This window comes from Cydia strobilella, chromosome 20 (assembly GCF_947568885.1).
Source record: "Cydia strobilella chromosome 20, ilCydStro3.1, whole genome shotgun sequence".
Classification (NCBI taxonomy): domain Eukaryota; kingdom Metazoa; phylum Arthropoda; class Insecta; order Lepidoptera; family Tortricidae; genus Cydia; species Cydia strobilella.
This window is the reverse complement of record NC_086060.1, coordinates 3,712,279-3,732,983: the sequence shown is the minus strand read 5'-3', so window position 1 is coordinate 3,732,983 and position 20,705 is coordinate 3,712,279. Positions and strand designations below refer to the sequence as shown.

At 37.6% G+C, this 20,705-nt stretch overlaps 1 protein-coding gene across 1 annotated transcript; it reads right to left on the bottom strand.

Moving 5' to 3' along the window:
• Window positions 1-6,736: 6,736 nt before the first annotated feature.
• On the bottom strand, window positions 6,737-20,405 carry LOC134750454 (facilitated trehalose transporter Tret1-like). Its single transcript, XM_063685612.1, has 7 exons — window positions 20,257-20,405; window positions 15,311-15,466; window positions 14,245-14,447; window positions 12,887-13,073; window positions 8,691-9,073; window positions 8,044-8,152; window positions 6,737-7,127 (listed from the first exon to the last, which is right to left on the bottom strand). The coding sequence occupies exons 1-7, from the start codon at window positions 20,306-20,308 to the stop codon at window positions 6,820-6,822; spliced, it is 1,398 nt and encodes a 465-aa protein (XP_063541682.1). The 5' UTR covers window positions 20,309-20,405; the 3' UTR covers window positions 6,737-6,819.
• Window positions 20,406-20,705: the final 300 nt, after the last annotated feature.

Here is a 20,705-nt window from a genome sequence, read left to right as displayed (position 1 = left end):
TGCTGCGAATTGGACTCGCGCACGAATGGTTCCGTACCATTACGCAAAAAACGGCAAAAAAATCACGTTTGTTGTATTCTCATGCCCCACTTAAATATTTATTTTTTTCTGTTTTTAGTATTTGTTGTTATAGCGGCAACAGAAATACATCATCTGTGAAATTTTCAACTGTCTAGCTACAACGATTCATGAGATACAGCCTGGTGACAGACAGACAGCGGAGCCTTAGTAATAGGGTCCCTTTGGGTACGGAACCCTAAAAAGGCGCCTCTTTATTTAATTAATTGAATTTAGTGGCTGAATTTGAAGTTTGAAGTTAGGCGATTCATATGACAAGGAAGGTGATGACAGTAATGACCAAACGGGGTGGCCTTATGAAGCTTTCAGTAGATGTAGCAAGTAGAGAAAGCGCTATTATTGTTTGTCCCTGTCGTAGTCTCATTTTCATCTCTGCCTTACTCTAAAGAGTCCTAAGCGCTACGTCAAAACGGTAGAGGCATTGTTGTTACCTACCAGTGCTTGGTGGGCAACAAAAATACATACTTCTCCCTTCTCGTCTCGCCCTTCTCTTATTGGGTCAGTTTTTTGCCGGTATTCTCGGCGAGAGGCTCTCGATGAATATTTGCCTATTACAGTGATGCCGGCTGTAGTAGGCAAACATTCATCGAGAGCCTCTCGCCGAGAATACCGGCAAAAAACTGACCCAATAAGAGAAGGGCGAGACGAGAAGGGAGAAGTATGTACACACTCGTTCTCGGCCTGTCTCGGGGTCTCTCGACGAGTGTGTACAGCCGGCATGATATGTTATCAGGAATGTTAAAACGTATTTTTAATCTGGTCGCATTAGGTATGTTCCATCCCTCAAGAGCGCACGCATATGACAACAGTACTTACTTGCTTTGAGCTTCAAAGTAAATATTTTCGCAGGAAGAGGTGACGCTTAGAGATTGTATAAGTATTGTATTGTATAACCTATTATATAATCTGTGGTATAACGTAAACGGAAGATAATACCGATAACGTTTGCATTTTCTGTTTGCAGTTGATTCGCCTAATCTGCTTTTCATTGTGGTGAGATTAAGGTAGGAATAATAGTATTAAATAGATATTTAATTATACCATAGATCACCTCAAGTGATACGCGGAACACCTAAGACAATCGAGGTTATCGCATACAACATAAGCAACTCTCCACAGTGTAGGATTTCACCGGAATCGGACATGCCAATTAGGGTTTGCTCCCGGGAAATACCGGTACCGAAAGTACCGGGAATTCCCGGGATTTAGAGCCGAACAAAGAACCGGGATTTTAATTTGGAAATGCAAACCAAACAGCAAAGCAAACCCTACCCTGGTACCGAAAATCCCAGTTCTTTGAAATAGTACCGGTTCTGCAATCCCCAATGCCAATAACCCTATGCATTAAGGCCCACTTGCACCATCCCACTAACCCGCGGTTAAGCGGTTAAACCGTTAACCCAGTGGCAAATTGTTCTGCTAACCATGGTAACTTCAGGTGTAACCGGCTTTTGGGGGTGCTACGGACAGGAAACCTCCCAGTGTGAAAGGTCCCTTCTCGTTCCTCTTGATCCGAGTGATCCGGGGGAAAGGGAAAGGTTCCGAGACGGTGAGCCCCGGGGGAAACGGTAAGTAATCTCTTGGTTTCCAAGTTATTGCTTACCGGTGCTGCCAATGTCCTGTCGTGGGGGGGCCATGAGGGAGAGTTCACCAGAGTACGTGCTGGTGGGGGGCCTTTGGGCCATGCGGCTGCGGTCGCGGATGGGGCCTTCGGGCCGGGTGCGTGAGGGCACACGAATGCCGTTGACCTGTATAAAACTGCGGTCCCAGTAACTGTCTAGGCAGGGAGCCTATGATGACGGCCGATGACCACCTCTATAAAAAATCGCTAAGGCAACCTGCGGGGGTGGAACCCGGGGTTTTTCCATCTCCTCCCGGCGTTGAGGTTATCATGACGGACCAGTGTGTGGTGTCGTCCTGCACACTGCCTTCGATAGGGAGAGCTTTGGCTCCAGGGCCTTCGGGTCGGGCCGACAGCCGAAGCTGTCCCCGCTTCGGCTGTCAGCAGTGTTCGCGGTGGAATGCTCTGCGATCCCGTGTTCACCGCCACCATTGCTGCGAGACGGGCATACCGTGGAGGGTTTAGTCGGTATTTGGTCCCTCGGCCACGAGTCCGACATATCTGTCCTAGTTACCCGGCGAGGCGAAATGCCTAAACGCATAACTCCACGTAAACAAAAAAAAATCATTAATGTGCCGACTATTTGTTTTTAGGGTTCCGTACACAAAGGGTAAAAACGGGACCCTTATTACTAAGACTCCGCTGTCCGTCTGTCTGTCACCAGGCTGTATCTCATACAATGTGTATGACCATTGGTCGTAGAGTTTCGATCCTCCAAGATTAAATTTAATATCATTTTATATCACATTATAATAGTAACTATCATTTTATCATATTGTATCTAAATCTAGGGATTAAATTGCAAGAAATTGTCAATATTATCTCAATGTTATATCTTGTAATAAACTAGTTACGTAATACGTATAGACATAAATAAAGATAGGTAAAACATATTAAATACGTCACGCGCGGTCACGCCGCGGTGACTTACGTATTATAAACTTCAATGCTTAAGACGTTTTTAGACGGACCAAGCTAACTCTGCATATGAGAAAACGACATACCCTGACAAAAGTCCGGATTAAGGACCACCACACACTTGCGTCTTTTGAGCGTCAGCGTCTAAGGCCGCTTTCCCACTGACGTCCAGTTTTTTGCGGGTACGGTTTTCTGCAGGATCCAGTTTTCTGTAGTATGCGTGCAGTATCCCGCAAACAGGATGCTCGTGTGAACGTTACTATATTAGCACGTATACTACTAAAACGGAATCCTGCAGAAAATCGTATCCCGCAAAAAATTGGACGTCAGTGGGCAAGAGCTCTAAGCGCTATGGAAAATGATGTATTGGCTACGCAGTTTTGCGCCAACAACGTTGCGTTTTTGGCGAAACTCTTTGGTCGGCTTACGTCCGCCTGCGAACGCAGGCCGCTAAGCCGATTATGTACTTCTCGTTAATCAAAACTGACTGATGTAAAATATTGTTCTTTGATTTGTCACAAAAAAATATAATTAGTTAATTTCTTATTTGTTGATTAATTATTACCTTAAAGTAGAAGTCCCACACGTTGAGCAGCAGCCATACAATTGCATGACTCGACGCTGACGCCCGGGAGACGGTAAAAAAGTGTGGGGTGGACCTTATCCTAAAAATCCTGACATTTTCTGGATGGTCACTTCCCCAATCGTCCACAATTTACCGTTGCCGTTAACACGATAAAGTCGAATCGCCCACTAAATCCCTTATTTCAAAAACTTTTATGGTTCAGATAACACTCGCTAGCATATATGCTGGCTGTAGCTGCTGCATAAACTTCAATTTCCTCTGCCTAACACCAAACTTTTAGCTAGCTACTAGTGCTTAGTTGACGCTTCTAAAATCGGGCATCTAATCGGGAAATAATGATTTAATTTCCAATCCACATTGAGCTATCATGGGGATCATATAATGGACGATTTTAAGTTCTGTAATCATCAAGCAGGGACCTACCAACTACATAAGGCAAGCAGTTTATACAGTACCTATATCTAGAAAAAAACACTTTACTCACACCTCACACGCAAACACCACACACATTGCCGAAAAACTGCACCAGTACACAAATTATGCATTTAAATTCTTATTGAGTGAAAAACACGCTGAACTAAATATAAAATCATTCGACAAAAACTACTGTTACATGTATAATTGTATATTATTTGGAAATAAATATATACACAATAAATATATACATAATACACTTAATAAGTCGATTTTTGTAGTTTTTTGTTGCAGCTGTAATTGTAACAAAGAGCTACAAAAACCACTGAAGGTTTTTGTAGCTGTAATTGTAAAAAGGCATATTTGCTGCTGACGAGCTGACGTCTCCGACGTATACATTAAGGTCAACCGATGTAAATAATTCATTCCATAGTTTTGCTGTGCGAGGCAGGAGGCGGGTTTGACCCTATTTTATAAAAAGTTAGAGAGAAACCCGCCTCCTTTTCTATATTGTAAAAAGATTGGAAATATCAGTTAAACATAGTAAAAAAAATTGCCGCCATACGCTTTCGTTTTCACTATGCACTAAAGAAAAGCATACATCCCGTATGATCAATAGGTCTTATCACTGGGAGCCATTTTTCAACAACTTGGGAGAAATGTTTGAAAGGATTTTGGTTATACAATAAAGGGTATTGTTTCTATTATAAATAGGTTGTAAAGCAGTAGTAGGTATATAGGTATAGCAAGATGGGATAAAAATTGCATTTTCCTGGGAATTTGATTGGAAATATTGGAATATAATCATATTGCTTACCTACACGGTGCAATTTGTTGCATTCATGGTGCATTATATTGTACTAGCTTTTTCCCGCGACTTCGTCTGCGTGGAATTAGTAATTTGGGTACCTTAATTCTTAAACAAATCTGCTTTTTAATACATCCTTTTTTCATCCCCAAATTGGTCCACACTATACATTTCCACCCCATTTTTTACACCCTTAAGGGATGATTTCGGGGATAAAATTATTCTATATCCTTTCCCACAGCTCAAACTATCCCCATACCAAGTTTCATCTAAATCGGTTCAGCGGTTATTGATTCCCCATTCAAATTTCCACCCCCCTTTTCACCCCCTTGAGCGGTGAGTTCTGGGATAAAAGTATCCGATGTCCTTCCCGGGGACTCAAACTATATGTATACCAAATTTCAACTAAATCGGTTCAGCGGTTTAAGCGTGAAGAGGTAACACACAGACAGACAGACAGACAGACAGACTTTCGCATTTATAATATTAGTATGGATAATATAGGTACTTAATATTCATTTTAAAAAAACAAGTCAATTAGAGCATTTTTACACTATCCGATCCAATATTAGATGTCGGATAACCCGTAGAGGAAGATAGTGCTAGACAGTGACATTTACAGCACAAATCCTTTTATTTTTGCACGCTTCTGCCCTCGACTTCGTCTGCGTGAAATGATGATGATTGATAAAAACTACTGTGTCCTATGGCCTTCCCCGGGCCTCAAACTATCTCCATACCTACCAATATTCATTTCAATCGGTTCAGACGTACCTAACAGACAGACAGACAGAGTTACTTTCGCATTTATAATATTAGTAGGGATTAAAGTTTTCTTTTGACCAATAAGCATTAATTGCGTTAAATGAATAAATTTTAATGAAGACACTTTTCTACATTTTACTTGTGGTATCCGACATCCGATATCGGATCCGACAGTGTGACTCATGGTACGGAATCCATTTGACCCCGTACATGTATTGTTTGGTTTAAGTCTCATCGTAGATTTTACGTCCGTCCAACAACAATTTGAGCAGGCAGATATGAAAAATCGAGATATTTACAAGTATAAATATTATATTATTTAATACTGGGTTAACTTACACAGCTATTCAACATTGAACTTAATATCACATATTTGCCATAAGTAATCACAGTTGCATGCATGCAAATAGGTACAAATTACAAAATAACACAGATAAAACAAACAGACAGAACAAAAATTACAGTATACAATTTAAATATGGATGGAAACATGTCAAAGTTAATTTAATACATCAGTTTCATAAGTTTTATATCTAAATATATCTCGTAATTTGAACCAAACTATAATAAACTAAAACTTATCTTAAAAGTAGGTACCTAATGAAAACAGATCATTTTGTAATAATTGTCATACACAGTCATCGCTTCTGTGTGTGTATTTTTGTCTATTTGTATATGTGTAAGTTTATCAATATATTCATCTAATAAGGCATTCTGTCCGAAGTTTTTGTACTATCATGTATTGGGCAATAAAGATGAAATAAATAAATAAATTCTTAGAACCCTAATATTTTGAATTCAAAATTCTTTATTCCAAAAACCACTTCTAAAACTTACAAATCAAGAATCTCATTAATTATATATTATATTTTTTATAAATAGTAGAAAATCTCCGATACTTATAATTCACAACTTAGTAAAAAATTTAATAATAATTATAATATATGTCAGTATATAGATTATCACATTATAAAATAAATAAATAAACACGGTGGCTAAAAAATAAGTGCATTCCCGTTGCCAGGGAGGTTTTGGGATTATACTAAGCCACTTTTACTATAGGACCAACCCCGAAATCGCGAAAAAATTTTTTGGCTGTTTCATACATTTTGGCTGGTCCATTTTCTATGGGAGGGAAATTTTTTTTGACACATCATGTCATGATTATCGTGACTGCTTTAAAAATAATTTGTAGACAGTATTTCGTGTCATGGATTTATCACTCGTGAAGGCAACTTATAGTGTATCGGCATAAAATTAAATAAAAAATTTCAGTTCTATCTTAATTTTATCTATGGTTGAAATTAGACTCCAGTTTTTTAAACTTTTCTACCTGCTTCTCATTATCAATTTTCTGTTTTGCTCCCAAAGCCGTCTGTATCTCGGCAATAGTCTTCCCTTTTGTTTCCGGTACACAGAAACACACAAACAAACACATGAGCACACAATTAATATATTTTTTGCACACATCAACGTCATGATTATCGTGACTTTGCTTAAAAAATAATTTGTAGACAGTATTTTGTGTCATGAATTTATCACTCGTAAAGGCAACTCATAAAATTAAATTTAAAAAATTCAGTTTGTCTATCTTAATTTTATCTATGGTTGAAATTCGACTCCAGTTTTCTAAAACTTTTCTACCTGCTTCTCATTATCAATTTTCTGTTTTGCTCCCAAAGCCGTCTGTATCTCGGCAATAGTCTTCCCTTTTGTCTCCGGTACACAGAAACACACAAACAAACACATGAGCACACAATTAACGCTAAAGATGCCGTAAGTTGTTGGTGCGCCAATCATGGTTGTTACCAGAGCGAAATACTTGACTGTTAGGAAGATGAAGACTAAAGAAGTTAGCATGCTGATGGTGACGCCCACGGCGCGGGTTCGGCCCTCAAAGAGCTCCGCCAGAAGACCCCAGGATAGAGAGCCAAGACCTGAAAAAGAAAGCGATCATTACATTAACAACGATAACATTAACAAGAGGGGTTTTGGTCGAAGGGTGTCAAGTTCCGGCGGTTCTGCTGCCGCCTCCCTGACACTACGGGGTTGCGTTAAGGTGGGTTCCCTTCCTACGGCCCGTTGTTTCACAGATCTGACCGCGCCTCTGATCGTGGGAACGGTCGCATCCAATGAGGCCTGTGGTCGCCTGTCGTCACCCACTCCCGACGGATAGCCGCACAGGCATCCACAGGCGTGCCTGACCTGTAATAATACGGGCCGTGGGAACCCACCTTAATGCATCGCAGCCATAAGACAATCGCAAGTAAATTTAGTGATCAAGTCAAGATTTAAAACAGTTTCTCTACCCAATATTGTATTTCATCATCAAGCCTGTCATCAGTTACTTTAATTTTAAGTATTGAAGGCAGTAGTAGTAGAAATCATTTTATTGTACACAACCTTTACATACAATTAACAGAAATACGGGTAGAAAGGCGAACTTATCCCTATAAGGGATCTCTTCCAGCTGACCTTCAAGTAGATGGGGGGAGAATTCAAATTAGATAGACAAATTTACGGAATGCACAATAAGTAATAACATTTTAAAAGTAAACTAACCAAAATGTTCAAAAGTAAATAGAGTCAGACCAAGAACTGCAGAGATTTTGACAGCACACGCAGTGCCAGTGTTATTTATACGTCATGATGTCATAGAAGTTTGACGTATAAAATAACACCTGCACTGCGAGTGATGTCAAAATCTCTGCGACTTTTTTTGGTATAACTCTAAAATACATATATTGAAGGGATGTAACGATTTAGTTTTTTTACTGTCATGTCACATCTTATATCCATTTAATATCTATCTATCTATCATTAGTAATATAAATTTCAGATATTACAACTTACCGGCACTAAAGCAATAGACCACCAGGATTAACGATATGAGGGGAACGTAGTTGAGGAATCCGGTGACGGGGCCGGCGTCTTTCAGCTTGAAGAATACGCCAAGTCCGACCTGGAATTGTAAGGCAAATTTTACACGCTGTCTTAACAAAATTACCAAGGTAAAGTCCGACCAAGCTAAGTCATTTGAAACGACAATGTGGCCATGTCCTCATTAATGTCAAATTTCTATGATCTTGACGATTTGTAATGCCCATCCCTTACTTTGTTCTGTTCAAGTCGATCTTTATGTTCTACGTCTGAAGGTAAGCAGCTAAAACCGATGATTTTGTAATCACTTCGGTCTTGCAAATCGGTTAAATGCGTTTTTAAATAAGTTCTCGAAATTAAAAACTATTGTCCATCAACAAGTAGAAAAATTCGGCTGCGCGATTCGACAGCCTTTTTCGACATGTCGGAGCATAAGGAATGTTAATTCCTCGCTGTTCGACCACTCGGACTTTATGTCACCACCACGAGGAACTTTAAAATTCTATTTAGTTTGACAGTCGACCCACGAGGAGTTTTCCGACGACGGCTGTCGGATCACGCGACCGTAGGTAAAAATTTGGATCCGTCAAAAAACTAAAGTTCTTATTAAATAGACTTACCATCCCCACAGCTTGTCCAACCAGCGTCGAAGCCAAAATCGGCTTCCTCCCAAACCGATCAGTCACCAACGTCGTCGAAAACGCTGCCAATAGCTGAATAGATCCAATCACCCCAGAAGCTATCTCTGGCCGAACACTCGTTTGCGTAGATTCCAACACAGTTTGCAAATAAAAGGAAACTGCGTTAAACCCAACTAACTGTAAACCAGCTCCGAAAACAATACCAATGCAGGCTGATTTTAAAAATATCCTATTCCTTAGTAACTCGCGCGCAGTTACTTTTTCTTCGTTTCTGGATAGCGAGTACTCTTTCAATTCCTCTTTGGCTGCAGTTTCTGTGTCGCGAAGGTAAAGGAGGACTTTTAAAGCTTCGTCAGTACGACCTGTGAAACAAAAATATCACTTTAAAAAAGACAACAGCTATACTCAAGAGCAATAAAAATGGCACTAAAAATTCGAGCCCTGTATGACTTGTTTTATAAAATCCTGTTATTTTCATCATAGCAATAGTGTTGGCCTTCGGATTATAATGAGATATAATTATCGCCAATGCTTCGCTCAAAACTTGTGTTAATGTCAGATTAATTAATATCAAAGGCGTCCATGACCGCAATCTCATTAATTATAATTTACAATATTGATATTATTGAAAATTCGTTTTCGAATTAAAAGCGAGTAATTAACAGATTTAATAGAAAATACCAACAAATTTAATACGTTCCAAACAAATGCAAATAGGGAATACTACTTCTAAAGATACTACCATTGTGATTCAGACCGCACCAGCGTTACCGCTGAAGTATCGCGGCGCGACATTGCTGTCGCAAATAGACGTTTTCTAAAATAAATATTGAAAACCTGATTCTCACAGATCATGGTGTTTTTGGGTTCTTTCAACTCAGAATCACTAGCATATTCAATCCTGATGATAAAAAATATAAATGGACATTTTGGGACCTTTTTAGGGTTCCGTACCTCAAAAGGAAAACACGGAACCCTTATAGGATCACTCGTGCGTCTGTCTGTCTGTCTGTCTGTTTATCCATCTGTGACAGCCAATTTTCTCCGAACCTATACTGGACCAATTAAGTTGAAATCTGGTATGCATATGTAAGTTTGTGACCCAAAGACAGACATGTAACGTAAACAAATGAATTTTCCCCTCACTAGCTCGGAAAGCCGTCTTTTTTCCTTTAAAACAAGCGGGGAAAAACGCATTTTATCCACTAGTGGGGAAAGTAATTTGACCTTGGATGGAGCGTGTTTAAGTAGCTTGACAGATAACAAAACGTAAAACTCTCATAATAATGGTTCGTTCGATATTAATTATCATTAAATAAATGGTTTGAGAATCTAATAAAAACTACCAGATATAGCCTTATTTAAAGATTTTAAGTCATAAACCTTAAAATTCCATAATAAACTTTGTTTTTTAATAATTATGTTAAATATAATTCTGAACGCACAAGTTAAGTCGATGCAATTTCAAAACGCATCATTGACATTTCATACGTCAGAAATGTCAACATTGTCGACGAAAATTTTACTTAATAACTTCTCACGTAAAAGTACAGAATTTCCAGAGTTTTTTGTTATAATATCTTTAAAAAATGAGTGATTCCAGTTGATGAAGATGATCTAACGCCTGTGGATGTTGCACTTTCCTCGCTATAGTGAGGGGAAAAGTTTTGTGTTACACACGGGTGCAAATGTATTTTACTTCTCGTGTGTTAAAACACTCGCTACGCTCAGGATTATATTTTAGAACCACTCGCTTCGCTCGTGGTTCAACTATAGAATCCTTTCGCTTGCTCGTGTTTCAATTCCACACTCGCGGGTAAAATACAACTTTGCACCCTTGTATAACAAATAACTATTTAAACATCGGGGCCACTTTTGGGGGGTAAATGAGAAAATTAAAAAATTAAGCTTTTCTAACTATATCGTGTTACATATCAAATAAAAGAGTTGTGTGAATCCCAAATATATTTTTTTTATAATTTTATGATAAATAGTTTAGAAGTTATTCAAGAAAAAAGGCAAAAAATTACCATTCCCCCCTTTATCTCCGAAACTACTGTCTAAATTTTTTAAAAAATACACAAAATAGTTCTTTACATATAGATTACAGAAAAACCTATTAGAAATGTGCAGTGAAGCGTGAGTCGGACTTAATTACTTAGTTTTTGATCCGACCCCTACGGGTTTTTAAAGACATTTCACTCACGTTTCACATAAAAAATACATTGTTTAAATTATGTAATTTCACGCCATATTTGTTTGTTTATTATTATACATATCAGCACTTACTGATAAACCTTACGTGCTAATAGTGTTGTTAGTAATAATTTCATGTGATTATACACTAACTCTACATATTCATCTCTCTGTTATTATCCAATCTATCAAATGTTTAATTACGAATTATATCATTAAATAGGTACATACTTATATTATATTATTATGTCATTATGAAATTATTGGTTGCGAGCTGCACAGGATCGGTCGGAGTGGCGAGCCTTGGGGGAGGCCTATGTCCAGCAGTGGACGTCTATCGGCTGACATGATGATGATGATGATGATGATGAAATTATACTAAATTATCATCATTATTATGTATGTCACATTATTAACTATTTTTTATTTTAACAAATATTACAGTACAATTTAATCCAAACGAAATTTCAACAAATCATTATTATTTTCACGGTATAAATTAAATTCACATTAACAAATAAAAGATACAACATAACATAATATAATCTAAACTTAATTACAAACGTTTACAACAATTATGTCACAGATTCTACAATAGAGCTAGGGGTTACAATACTTTCCAAGTAACGAGATGTTGCACTTAAAAATTTAGTCTCCGGGGAGAAGAATAATGTCAAGCTGCTTGTCGCTGTCCAGTATGTAATGTACGGAACCCTTGGAACGCGAGTCCGATATCCAGATTTGAAAGAATCAGGTTTTCAATATTTATTTCGTAAAAACGCTCAAATATCAAAATCAATGATGATTGAGTTTTTGACAATTGCAATAGTGGTAGATAAAGTCCGACTAAGCTAACTTTGCACCGAATTGAACACAACCATAGAGTAACTTATACTAGAGCGGTACTGTCATAGTACATTTTGTAACCCCAGTAAATTCAATGCCATCTGTCGACACACTTTAAAACTAAAAATAAATATTTATAAAAATACGATAAAATGTATTTAAATATAGATAAATGATTTTTTTTTATTTGCATTAATTATTTTTATGATTTTGACCCATGTTCTTTCACTGATATGCGTTAAAATTGTTAAATAACAAACGAAACCGTCAACGCCATCTATACGACAGTTGGCCAAAGCTAGTAGCGCCCTCTGAACGAGAATCAAATTTTCTTGATTTTCGAGGCACGTTTTTTCCTTAGACTGTATCCATCTATTACGGAGTTATATCTATCTTTGACACAACAAAGTGTGGCGTGTCTTTAATAAACGTCATATCCTCCAAAATAAATATATAAGTCCCAGTACCTACCTTCTTATATATCATTACAGTTTAAAATACAATTTGAATTAGTTCTTTTAAAAGGACATAGAAGGATAAATTATTTTCATATAAATTTGACATTAACGATGACGTTACCACACTGTCATTGCAAATTCCATGCAGAGATAGCTTGGTTCGGCCTTACCTTTAGAGTACAGGAAGTCAGGGCTGTCAGGCAAGAAAAACATCGGCACCAACTTTACGACAGCAAAGCTTAACGTAATGCCATTCGAGGTGAAGTATTCTAAAAAGGGGCCAGCGAGAGATCTTACCTTTAGAGTATAAGAAGTAAGGGCTGTCAGGCAAGAAAAACATCGGCACCAACTTTACGACAGCAAAGCTTAACGTCATGCCATTCGAGGTGAAGTATTCTAAGAAGGGGCCAGCGAGAGATCTTACCTTTAGAGTATAAGAAGTAAGGGCTGTCAGGCAAGAAAAACATCGATCGGCACCAACCTTACGACAGCAAAGCTTAACGTCATGCCATTCGAGGTGAAGTATTCTAAGAAGGGGCCAGCGAGAGATCTTAAATTTAGAGTACAAGAAGTAAGGGCTGTCAGGCAAGAAAAACATTGGCACCAACTTTACGGCAGCAAAGCCTAACGTCATGCCATTCGAGGTGATGTATTCTAAGAAGGGAAAGATCTTACCTTTAGAGTATAAGAAGTAAGGGCTGTCAGGCAAAAATAACATCGGGACCAGCGTGACGACAGCGAAGGTCAGCATCATGGCATTCAGGGTGAAGTACTCTAAGAAGGGGCCAGTGCACAGCATAATCAGGATCCCGAGGGACGAGAATATTTGGAGGAAGGTTCCTAGGGAACCTCTCACTTCTTTCTGTAATAGAATTTTCAAATGTGTTATGATTTCAGCAGTTCACGTATCAGAGCTGCAGAGATAGTTCCTTTTCCGACTTGAATTTGCAATTTTGTCACCTTTGCGAGTGTTTATTATACCTGAAATTTCTATGAGATTACAATTAAAAACTTTCTTTTAAATAAAATAAAATTTGTTCAAATCGGTTCACATGATAAAAAATTATCCCTGAAAAACCAACATACAATACTACCGTACCGGTCGCGCATTAGTTGACCGATTAGCCGATAGAAGGCACGTACATAATTATGCTTAGTACACTTCTGGTAAAAAGTATTTTGTATTTATAGTTACATGAGATAATTAAAAGTTTGTACGGAACCCTCGGTGCGAGAGTTAAACTAACTCGCACTTGACCGTTTTCTTAACGATTTAACACCTGCAAGCTGCGTTAGGCTTTGATCGTTTTCCTCACCAAAATTGTTTTTACAACAATTTATTTTGTAGTATGTAGTGTTAGCTATAAAATATGTATCCTTACTAAGTACATAATATATGATTAAATCGTGTCAATCTTTATTTCTATTCAAACTTGTTTTCTGTTTGACGTATTTTTCCTGGCTTGACTCATGGCCCTTATGGAACTAAAACGTGACTTATTTATGCTTATATGTAAGTATGTACATCAATTCCTCGTTAATCGTGTGAAGAATGCGAATCACGTATTGCACTGATAATATATAAAGTAGGCACAATGTTATTACTAGCTAGTATGATAGCAAAAAAACGAATGAAATTAAAAAATCGGTGGTGAGCGGAAGTAAGATAATATACTCATCAGCTCATCACTCCTTGTCTGTAAAGATCGGTAATATTTTGGTAGAAGTATAAAAATGAAACAAAATAATTAGTCAATTCTCTTCTTTGAATAACTTATTTTCTATACTTACATCTTGCTTGCACTAATATGCAAGTACGAATAAGATGTATAGAAAGTAAGTGTCAAACTGGTAGTCAAAAACTTCCGCTCCATAGAAAAAAGTCACGAGCATAGGTTTAAAAACTTTAAAAGGCACCGGGGACTAACGTTAACTCTGAAGTTGGAGAGCAATAGCACCATAATGAAAGTAAAATGATTATAACCAAGGACACATTAGTACTCCGGCCAAGTCAACCAAAACTCTGTACTCACACTAGCGACTTCTGAAGCATACATAGGGACCACAGTAAATGTGATAGCATCACACAGTCCACTCAAGGCTCTGCCAAGTAACACCATCCAGAGTTTGGAGGCGAATGTCAAGGCGACACACATGATGATTCGGGGCACGTAGCTGATGATCACGCAGTACTTGCGGCCTATGCGGTCGACGAGGAAACATGCTAGGAAGTTTGCTGAAAAGAAATAATTAATTAGGCTGCTTATTTCAAACCATTTTTAATCGAAAGTTGTCATATACCTAGTGGTCAAGGCGTCTGCCACGAATGCAGAAGACGCTGGATCGATTTCAGCCCTTGCACTTAAAGTTTTAGTCAGTTCTTTTTCCTATAGGATATCGATTTTAGTTTATAATTTATATAGTAATGTTTCTACCTGAAATAACCCAAAACAAACTATTTTCAGACAAAAAAATTATTAAAACAATAATAGCTTGATTCCGTAAAATGGTCCTACTTTGTTTTAACTTTAAGGAAATGTTGAATAATTTTTTAAACTGTTTAATATTAAATATTCAGACGAATTGAATATTAAGAAGAACATCTTATGTAACATATTTTATCGGTAAATCAACTTTATGAATTGTTGTTTTATATAAAACTAAGCAATGAATATAATTTGAGTTTAAAGGCGTGTATTTCAAACACAATACCTGTATCTTTAAAATTACAAACTAAATTAAAAACTAAAATTAAAAAGTAAACTTAAAAATAAACTATAAATAGAAAATTTGCCCCCAAATCACCGTCTATTGGCAGCGTGCCCAGAAGGCTGGCAGCATTGCCACGTTGTATGGCAATGCTGATCCGCTGTGCTAGATATGACCCAGCCCTCTGGTCACGCGTCAACTTTATTAACCTGCGGCTACATTCCTTAAAAACCCTATGGGCGCTTTCCCCCCAAGACCCCATAGTTTCAACCCCAAACGGCTCAAATATGCAAGCACTGTTTATGGATACCTGTATTGTTTTTTTGAATAAATGTATGACTATTACTATGACGCATAGGTTTCCTACAAATGTTTAATTAGGATATTCACCTAATCCTCCCGTCAAGAATCCAGCGGAGACGATCCATGAGCCCTCAGATTCGGTGACAGCTCTTGGCAGGGTAGTGGTGTCATTCTTGCTGAGCTTGACCAGGACTGGAGACGGCCAGGCGATACTGAGACCGGTGCAGAGGACGCATAGGTTTGCTAAAAGTAATAAGACTAGATAAGATTTTTTTTTTAAATAATACACCTCTGTTTTATTTTTATTAATACACTTAGGAGCAAAAAAATCGACTCAAATCTGTGTTGGATTTAAAAACGAAATATCTCCGAAACTAATTCGCGTATTCTTAAAGTAATAGTACCATTAAAAAGCTGCTAAATTTACCTTTTTAAAAAACACAAAATTCCTGAAGTATTATTGACTTTAAAATTGAAAGAGGAGTTTTGAAATTCGGTTAAACAGTTTTTTTATTACTATTGTGTTATCTTGAAATTTACTTACTTTCATATAAGTAAGTATAAACCAATTTGAGAGTATTTTTTATTAGGATAGGTAGTAACGTTGGATTGTTCCTGTTTCGTCAGATTCCTGATTCGTCGTATTCTTGTTTCGTCGGAATTATCTACATGTACCTATGCATGTATGCGTGTATGCATGTATGCGTGATTACATTAAATTTTCATATCTAGTAAATACTGGTTTACTGCACTGCCAATTCCGTACACGATCGTATATATCCATTTTAATTCAACCGTAGGAAAAAAAACCCATCTGCTTTTGATTGCTAAAACTAAAAGCAATCGTTGCGTTGTCGATGACCAATTGTGTATTATTGTTTGAAAAAAAAAACACTCGTGTACGGAATTGTCTCTATGACGGATTTGGCCGCATTGACCTATAACATTTTTTTTTCTTAAATACTTATATATCAATTTTGTTCTATTTTGAAATGTCTTGACATATTTTGGCCTAAATTACGGCAATCTCCTTTTCAGAGCAGTTTAGTAGTAAAAACAGTCTATTCATCGCATAGGCACGTTTACTAAAATTACAGTTTAATAAAGGCAAGGAAGTCTGCAATGATGTCATTTGAGCCATCATTATAACCCACGGTGCCCACAGTACACATATACCTTGCAGTACTATATGCATTATGATTTCGCGCGTTTATTGCGCAAAAGAGTGCCTTGCGGAGTACAGCTCAACAGATGCTCATTATAAGCGCGCAATTTAATTATTCCATGCGCGCGATGGTACCTACTTATAGAGATTTTAACCACGCATTTCTGAGGCTAAAATAAGGAAAAAATACGTATAGTAATATGAGTTTAGGTCAATTTCGCAAAAAAAATTTTTTGGTTTTTATATTCGATTTTTTTAATGTATTTGTACGTAAAGAGTACCTATATGTTGTTGGTAAAACTATCACTAAAAATGAATTTGTAAAACCTAGTTTTTGCAGTGTTATTGTCACTTTTTGATATTTGTCTATAAGGATATTTAGACTAGGCCCATAGTGGCAACATCGCCATTAAAAAGTGTTTCGCACTAAGTTACATTTAAAAAATGTGTTTTTATTTTTCAATTTGTGTTAGATCTGAAACTAGGCGAATTCCAGAAAAGTTTATAGGACATTTTAGTCTTTAAATATGATCAGGAATACAGTGTTAAAATCTTTCGGGTTCATCGTGAGCGCGTTAAGCATAATAATAGGATTACGGTATACTGTTCACTTTTTCTAATCTGTTAATGCCTGCTGCGACGGGTTAATGGGTGCCTATTGTTGCGCCTGTGAACGGGTTCCAGCAGGCGTTCTACTTGACATTAAAGCTCTCTAAGGGGCCTCTACGTGTTGGATCTATATCCCCACGCAATCCTATCAAAAGACCGGGCCTATAAATATAGGCCCGTGAAATCCGAGGATTAATGATAATTATAGGATAGTGTTTGTCACAGAATCATGATCAACACCAGTGGCGTAACTAGGCGTGTGGGCTCTCCCACGGCCTCGCGCCCCAAGGGACACAGTGAAAGAAAAGGGCCTCGCAGATGCGACTTCGCCCACGGCTAGATTAGTTCACGCTACACCACTGATCAACGCAGACAAAGTCGCGGGCAGAAGCTAAATCTTCTATAATTAATTGTATGTTATGTTTAATAAAATGTACTTAATCAATTCAAGCATGCACGATATTGAAATAGGTAATAATATTGTTATGGTTTTATGGTGTAGGTATAGTTCCGTAGTTACCTATGTAAATTAATTCTCATAATATATGGGTTTCTAAAGATTCATTGTTAACACAGCGAAGCGAGTCAAATGCACAAAGTGACCTTCTGAAGGTTTACAGACGGTCGCATCGCGCAATTGACAGTCCTATGTAGCAGGCTATATCGAAGAGAATATATAGTATAGAGGGTTAATGTCATAGTCAATTTTGTAGTCACAGTAAATTTACTGCCATGTGGATTACATGTGGGTGCATTATGTGGATTACGTACATATGCCATAGGATTACAGACTTTCGACCCTCTTCCGCTTTATTATAGATTGATAGATTATTAACCTTACATGCATCTACATCTGAGATACATCTTAGATCTTATAAGTGTATTGTCATCTTAGGTATCAATGGGTTTATGCACATACATTATAATTAGTGTCCGACCGAAGTTTCGGGTTCAGTTTCGGCATAAAAATCATGTTTCTGACCAAAGGTTCGATTTCGGGAAAAACTGCCGAACGTTTCGGCCGCGCCACTGTATTTTCTGTGGTGTTCGGCTGAAAGTTTCGGTTTCGGCCATCTGATTACCCGAAATGTATGAAACACCCAATGAGTTGGCATAATTGTATGTTTCTTATGTTGGTGGCATCAAACATACAGATACAGCTCGCCTAATAGTAAGTGGTTACCAAAGCCTATGAACGCTTCCCACTACAGCGGTGTCAATTGGGCAATTGTTAAAAACTTGATAATTTGTAAAAATGATGTTTGCGTGTCCGCGTGTCATTTAAGATAATCACTATACCTACACCTTATAAAAAAAAGTCCCCGCCGCGTCTGTCTATTTGTGTGTATGTACCTATATGTCCTAAACTAAAACTACTGAACGGATTTTCATTTCTTGAGGCAGGTTTCGGTTATAATTTGTTAAGGTTTTGTGTAACCCGTGCGAAGCCGGGGCGGGTCGTTAGTTATAACATATGGCAAGGTTAATAAGATGTGTTTGAATAAGGGCTAGTGTAAACTATAATGCATTTCTAGTTCTTGTAACCTCCGTTGCTTATAGGTTATCTATTTTGTTTCCATGCCACACTGTATTGCCCTATTAATGAAGTAACAGGGAACAGTAATTAATTGTAATGTTTACTAATTAGTAGCCTGGATGAGAATGTTTCTTATTCTATGCCTAGGTAGGTAGGCACCTACTTATAGCAAACTTATCTTTGTTTACCTACTAACTTAAAGGAACAAACAAATGTTGGTCAGTTTGAGGAGTACAGCCTACAGCTTAATTTAATGCTCCTGTTACAGGAAACACCCGGTATACTGTGTCTATGGGTAATTATGATTTTTTGCATTGAATAAGCAAAAAGCATACTGATACTGATAGATAAAAAATACGCATACGTATAAGTTGAGTCAGTGGTTAATCCCAAAATTAACGTGATTCCGGTTCTAGGTGTTATAAGCTTAAAAATCAAATGCGGTTTAGCGGTTTATACGTGAATAGGTAACAGACAGACGGAGTTACTATACGCATTTATATTTATATGTCATAAATGAAGTTATATCTTGGTATAACTTAAACATGTAAGAATTTTTTAATAATCGATAAGAATTGAGGTCATTGTAAAATTACCTAATCAAGGTAATTTAGTCAGAAAACGAGTTCGTGTAAACCTATTGTTAAATCATTTTAATATTCATAGATCATCATCATCATTTGATGGTTGACAGTCCTCAACTGTGCCTTTTTTCAGAAACTTCTGGACTCGGATATACCGGTAATTTACCTAAGTTCTTTACCGGTAATTTCAACACATTTTTTTCCGGGTTGTGTTCCCTCTATCCGACTCATTGTCACGTCATCATCTTCTTCCTTGCCGCATCCGGCAATGGCGACCCCATTAACAATGGCACGTATTTAACCGGTCAACTAATTAATCGGATTTCGGTAGCTTAAGCAAATAGAAATTAAAGAAAAGAAAATTCTTATCCGGATTATGAAATTCCCTAATGTGGCTTGCAAAACCAAACTTTGTCTTGAAGAATATGCGGTCACAGGATGCGCAATGGATTGTCCAGTCGAGTTGCGGGTGTAAGGTCGTGTCTTGCGGATATGAATATGACGCTTAGCATCTAGGTCTTCCAGTTACTGCTGCTCAAAGTGACACGTAACGTTGTCACAGTACATACATAAGTTACCTAATATAAACGTTCAGTGTCAAAGTAAGGTAAAAGTCCCGTTGTTTGACAGGCTACTTTCAATAGTTGACAGCCCGTTCATCACCTCTATTTGCTTGGCATTAAGATTGAAGATGTCAACTATTGGGACAGTACCTAGCACTAGAAAAATCGTTCAATGGGGCTGGCAACTGTCGAAGGTTTGCAGAGATGGCGCCATCATAGCTTGCCCCTTTTTCTATGAGATTTGGCTTAAAGGGTTGGCATCCAGGGCATTAAAAAAACAAAAATTTGACACAATTCTAGGGATTGACAGGGCAAGCTATGCTGGCGCCATCTGCTAAACACTTCGACCGGCCAACCCCATTTCAATACTATTTCCAAGAATGTGGTACATATACAATGTTGGTTAGTAGTAGAAAACAAAACAACGAAAATAATTTTGACCCATATAAGTCAATCACGTTTGCTTATTGTGCGGCATTTTTGGATAAATAAACATTTAATAAAGTTTTATTGAACTCAAGGAGTTAACGATGAGATTTATTTACTACTACACTATAAACTAACAAAAAACAAACCTGTTATAACAACGGCATATTGCCTAAGCAAGGATCCTTTAACTTTAAACATGATCACTACATTAATATTACTTTTTTATATCACTTCACGATTTTAACACACGCACGTATCAAGCCTTCTCTACATCAACTGCAGAATCGTGGACGATTGAACAACACTTATAATTATAGGTAAACAATTATCGACTCTATCAGAAGGCGGTAAAGTTCTTTATGAAGAATATTAGCACCTGCTATTTAACATCTACTATGATATCATTGCCATCACGAGAGAACTGCTTACTATAAAGTGTTACTCATCCATTGCTTGTCAACCTTTGTGTGTTAATAGTGAGCCTACGTATGAAGCTAGTAATGTACGTCGCTTGGCAGGTCATGACGCGGAAATATACTTTCACTAGCACGCGCAGTATAGGTACCTGTTTTGGTTTGGTTGCGAAAGAGTCACG